Raw genomic sequence first — 6,119 nt, 5'->3', positions numbered from 1 at the left:
CAGAGAGAAAAGCCTGGTCACAACCTAAGGCAGAGAGAAAAGCCTGGTCACAACCTAAGGCAGAGAGAAAAGCCTGGTCACAACCTAAGAGAGAGAAAAGCCTGGTCACAACCTAAGGCAGAGAGTAAAGCCTGGTCACAACCTAAGGCAGAGAGTAAAGCCTGGTCACAACCTAAGGCAGAGAGTAAAGCCTGGTCACAACCTAAGACAGAGAGAAAATTCTGGTCACAACCTAAGACAGAGAAAAGCCTGGTCACAACCTAAGGCCGAGAAAAGCCTGGTCACAACCTAAGGCAGAGAGAAAAGCCTGGTCACAACCTATTTTCACTTGTTTCATTCATACACGGAGAATGTAAACAGATTTGTTAAAGCGTCAACGTAATTTCCTTGAGCACCAAAATCCCGCTATAAAAAGCAATGCACTCTACAGCCCAGCGTATTCAGAACCAGGTCTGTGTGTGTGTGTGTGTGTGTGTGTGTGTGTGTGTGTGTGTGTGTGTGTGTGTGTGTGTGTGTGTGTGTGTGTGTGTGTGTGTGTGTGTGTGTGTGTGTGTGTGTGTGTGTGTGTGTGTGTGTGTGTGTGTGTGTGTGTGTGTGTGTGTGTGTGTGTGTGTGTGTGTGTGTGTGTGTCCAGGTATGATAGGGTATGGTATGGCCAAAGCAGCAGTCCACCACCTGTGTCAGTCTCTGGCTCAGACCAACAGCGGCCTTCCCAAAGGAGCCGACGCTGTAGCCATCCTACCGTAAGTATCAGAACAAACGTTTCATTCACGTTTCATTTATTCTCAAAATTACATTAATTTAACTCATTTTCAGCGTCGTCGAGTAATACAATATCACATAAAAAACATCACAATACATCAGAAGATCAGGAAAAGGAAAACAAAAAATGTGAATTATAAGGTTTACAAATAAAAGCCAGGACAAATTTACATATTGTGGGGATCTGTATGCTCACCAAGGTTTTTAAATGACTCAAGGGGACCAATGTGGTCAATTTTAATGTAGTTTGCGGGTCATTCCATGTATTAGGGCCACAGAAGCTAAAGGCAAGGTACCAAGTTCAGAGTTCACTTTTGGTACCTTGAATTTGATGAGATGTATTTAACCCATTTAGGCCTGACGTCGAAATTAAATAAATGTCTTTTTAAATGTATTTTTTTCTGAAAAACCTCATGTTTCTATATCCGTTGTTTCTCAATATTTCATGTCAAGGACCCCAAAAATTATATGAAATATGCCACCGCCCCCCCCCCCCCCCATCTGAAAATATGTTGTTCCAGGGACCTTCCCAGAAGCAAAGATTTTAGTTAAAAAACTGAAACTCTGAAAGAATATATATTCAAAGATTTTCACGATTAAAAAAAAATAGCAGACCTTCAAGCTTGTAGATCTTCTATTTTTCAATAGCTAAGGCATAACATAATGCCTAAAACACCAAAAGGGGTTCCCGCCCAAAATGGGTTAAGACAATCTCCAAGCGTGGCTTTATACAAGAACAGGTATATTCCAGATAATTCCATCAATGTATGCACTTTGTTTTCCCTCAGTGTTACCTTGGACACGCCCATGAACAGGAAGTTCATGCCTGATGCTGATGTCACTTCCTGGACACCGCTGGACTACGTTGCTGAGTGAGTTGTAAAATTATAATAATAATAATAAAGTTGTGACATTTACAATGTGAAACTTAAATGTAAATTAAATGTAAATGATGGTAGGCTGCGGACAATTCATTAGGACTTTATACTTTACAGAAGAACACTGATTTCTGTATGTGTTCACACTTAACTTGGGTTGCGCACGCTTATACGACACACCATAGGACCGACATGCGGAAAGAACGATTGGATTAAGGTTGGCGAACATGTGCTGCGTTAATAATATATGTACATCTTTGGTTAAATAGTGATACTATCAAACACATTTGTCTCTGTCAGGAGGAAACTGTTACTTTTCAGGATTCCAATTAAAAAAAATAGCAGATCTACCATTTCAAAATGTCTCTTCGCGACGCGTTTTGAGTGTCGGAACTAAAGCCTGTACCTGATGTGTGTTCACTCTGCAGGATGCTGTATAGTTGGGCAGTGGAGGAGAATCGCCCTGTCTCTGGAACTCTGATGCAGCTCATCACAACACACAGTCAGACACAGGCCGTCCCTACCTAGAGAAACATGGATGTCATCACAACACACAGCCAGACACAGGCCGTCCCTACCTAGAGAAACATGGATGTCACCCGCCATAACTAGGGATGTCTGATACATTCTTTTTCGTTCCCGATCCGATCCCGATACCACAATTTCTGTGTTAGCCGATACCGATACCAGTGTTGTGATCTCGTGTTGTGTTTATAGTTATCTAGCTATATATCTTGTGTTGACTCCTCACTCAAATGTGCACCTGCAGTTTGGGCAACTCCAAAGCAAACTCCACATGCCCCAACATTTTATTTACCTGCCATTGTTACAACAACCCTTTACCCCTGTGTCGGACCGGTGGTTAGACTGGCATATATCGCAATATGACCCGATATGACAAATAAGCGCTATACCGATACAGTATTGGGCCATCTCTAGTCATCATGTCCCTAATGTGTGTCTGTGGGTGATCATTTTAACTGTCAGGGTTGCCAAACCGTCTCTCGAAATGCGTACATGATGTCCCTTATTTGGGAACTGAAAGACGTGTGCTGTATTGCAGTGGAACTTCGGCCCACGGCACAATCTTGACTTGGCCCGCCAATCAATGTGCTTTATGTCCTCAAAGTAACAAGCTTTATACTAGAATATTCACTTCAATGCAGCCAGATAAGTCAAATAAGATCAGTCAGTCTTTCTGATGTTTTATTATTATTATTTATTTTATAGATTAAAAAAAAATCGTGCCATTAAAAACCGCGATATTTGAGTGAATCTATTTTTTCCCACCCCCAACAGTGAGATTTATTTTTCTTCTCTCTTTTGGGCATCCCTCATTTTTCTCTGAAATAAGGGATGCCTGACTTGGTGTTCCTTGTTTAATTCCAGTTAGTTGGCAGCCCTAAATGTCAGATACACTGTTATTTACTGTATAGAAACGTGGATATCATGTCACAGTATGCCTGTATGTTCATATCATGTATATGTCAGATATACTGTTATGGGTGTGTGTGTGTGTGTGTGTGTGTGTGTATTTATGTATGATTATATGCCTGTCAGATCATATGTATCAATGTATTATATTGGTATCAGTGAGACTTGCACATATTATGTATAATAAAAATGTACAATGAAAAGATCCGTCTAACTATTTTGGTATCATAACCCTCCCTTCCTGAGTCCCAGCTAAATCGATGTCATCAGCTGTTAAAGTTACCCTCCTCTTTAATACATGGGTGTGTATCAGGGTATTGGCTCATCATTTTCAGGACATACAGTATGTGTTTTAAACTATTTAATGTGTAGATTTTTTTAAGAGGACGCTTTCATTCAAACCCACAAGTACAGTGGTCATTGGAGTTCTTCAAACTTGTATTAACACATTTATTTCCACATTTATGTCCACCTAAATCATATACTTTATATATATATATTTTAGTCCTGTAGCATCCTGAAACATCAAATAATAATAATCATGCAGTCAACTACCAACACAAAACGGTTCTCTTATTACTCATAAAACAATAAATCCTAGAAAAAAACTACAGCACAAACCAAGCAAAGAGCCGTAACACTGGTGCCCCTTTTAACCACCCAAATAACTGGTTGTAGAACTAGTTCCTTTCTTTCTTTGTACATGATGGTTTATCACATCTGCATCTTCCAACCTGAGTAGTGACACGCCCACGTTGGTTACTTGGTTCCCACTTCAGGGCAGAAAGTAGTAATTAATTTGGTTCAGATCAGAATGATCATCGCAAATGCCACTAAGGCATTAAGACCATGTCTCGCTAGATTTGTTGTTTTTCCAATGTATGTCCTGCACTTTTTTGCCATGAGAAAATCATTGTGTAAGTGTTGTTGCTGTTGGTGTAACTGTTCGTTTTTTACTGTTGAGACTGAGACTGAAGACAAATTTCCACACGTGGACAATAAATGAAACTAACATGAGGCTGGAAAAAAGAACGGAACCCCATGTTCACTGCTTGATGTGGGCATGACAGTAACAGATCTGGACCACTAGATGGCGCCATTGTCCCATTAACGCTCCATAACTTATGTTGCAATTTCCAAATGCTTCTGTCATATAGTCTGAAGCAACGGAAGCTCTATAATGAGGATGGTGGCAGTGGCTCAGGGGTAGTATATGGCCGGTAGAACAGCCATATGGCAACCGTGAGGTTCCCAGTTCGAACCCGGGCTCCCCCAGAGTTAGTGTCGAAGTGTCCTTGAGCAAGACTCTGAACCCCTCCAGATGTGCAGGTTTGTGCCTTGCATGGTTTCCTCCGGCATCGGTGTATGAATGCATGTGTGTGTGAATGGGTGAACGTAATGCACAATCTATGCAAAGCGCCTTGGATAAAGGCGCTATATAAATGCACCATTTACCAGAGGGAAATATAAAGCGGAATTGGAGCCTCCTCCCCACTTCGTCTTCACAGTCGTGCAAATGTATCCTAATATAAATAGAAATCATCTTAACGCATACGGTATCTTGTTGCTTAGCACAAAAGGAGGTTAAGATATATTTTCGTGAACGGAAAATAGCAGCTTCCGTACTCGGATTTCGGGAGGTGTAGTTCCAGTCTTTATGGAATAGTCACATATAGTTCCTCCGAACTGCACTTTATGGGAGATAGCTCCGTTATATAGCTCAATATATCTACGCTGAATCGCTTTAGCTCTGAGATGAGGTTCCGCGGAAAGCCATCCCTGCACCAGGTCGAAATGGAGCCGGGCCCGTCCACAAACAGTGGATTAAACCCCTTTCGCAGTATGTTTTTCAAAAAGTAAAAGGTATCAGAACCAAGATACAGTTGATAAACTTAACATAGGCTCGTAACATTTTAACATCACCAACCTTAGCATCAAATAATGCACAGTGCTCAAAGTGCTTTACAATAGTCCATTCATTCATACATTGGGAGGTGAAGTGGCGAACAGTCGACGCCAGCGTCCTCACTTCCCACCAGTGGTGGGCCGTCAGGGCCAGCAAGGCCTTCTCTGCTGGCCCACTTGCCTGATGCAGAAATTAAAATTTATATTTTATAATAAGTTTTTCTTTTTAACAAATATTATATCTATAATATTATATATAATATTATATTTATTTCGCTGCCACTGCACTGTTTCTCACTCAGACAGGCTGGATGCTCTGCTTCCATTCTGTGCAGGTACAACAGCCCTTGTTTTTTTTTAACCAATGAGATTATTTCATTGTGTTGTCTCCGGGTAAAATTCTCTACCGGGAGGCCTGCAGAAACTCCAGTGAATCCCCTTGCTGTTGAAATGAATGGGAGCAATATAGAGATTGACAGGTTCCTTAGCCAATCAGATTTCGAGTTTGCCCTGCTGGGCGTTTTCTTTCATCTACCAGCGCCAGCTAGCTGGCCTTTGGTGAAGGCCTAGTTCATTTCGACACGGCCCGCCACTGCTTCCCACATTCATACACCAATGGTGGCGAGCTCACACCGACCAACTCATTGGAGGCAATGTAGGGTTCAGTGTCTTGCCCAAGGACACTTCGACATGTGGACATGAGGAGCCGGGATTCAAGCCGCCGACCCAGGGATCATTGGGCGACCTGCTCTACCTCCTGAGCCACAGCCGCCCTCAAACAACCGCTTACAAAGCGGTTGTTAGTCAGCCAGTACGATCTTTTCCCCGGTTTTCCCAATGCAATCTTACGGAAGCAGTACTGCGCATGCCATTGATTTAAGCGGTTGTTTGATGCCTATATGTTAAAATGTCATGTGCCTATGTTAAGGTTATCAACTGTATCTTCTATCTTGGTTCTGGTATCTTTACTTTTTGGAAATAAATACAGCGAAAGAGGTTTAGTCCACTGTTTGTGGACAGGCTCGACCCAGCTAGACTCCATTTCTACCAGCGCAGGGATAGCTTCTCGCAGAGCTATATAATATGGGAGAAAGACGTGTGGATGTCATGCCTGGAGGTCATATAAAAAAAAGAAAAAAA

General features: G+C 41.9%; 1 protein-coding gene across 1 annotated transcript in view; it reads left to right on the top strand.

The window, feature by feature from the left end:
• LOC306921640 (dihydropteridine reductase-like) overlaps positions 1-3,262 on the top strand; it is an 8,198-nt gene extending 4,936 nt beyond the window's left edge. The window contains exons 5-7 of the mRNA XM_079498867.1: positions 635-743; positions 1,551-1,634; positions 2,069-3,262. Of these exons, the coding sequence (XP_079354993.1) occupies positions 635-743; positions 1,551-1,634; positions 2,069-2,168 (293 nt within the window). The 3' untranslated portion in view covers positions 2,169-3,262. The remainder of the gene's footprint in view (positions 1-634; positions 744-1,550; positions 1,635-2,068) is intronic.
• Positions 3,263-6,119: the final 2,857 nt, after the last annotated feature.

The sequence above is a fragment of the Electrona antarctica genome, assembly GCF_951216825.1.
Source record: "Electrona antarctica genome assembly, chromosome: 4".
In the NCBI taxonomy this organism is placed as follows: domain Eukaryota; kingdom Metazoa; phylum Chordata; class Actinopteri; order Myctophiformes; family Myctophidae; genus Electrona; species Electrona antarctica.
The sequence above is the reverse complement of the archived record's forward strand: the minus strand, read 5'-3'. Positions and strand labels throughout refer to the sequence as shown.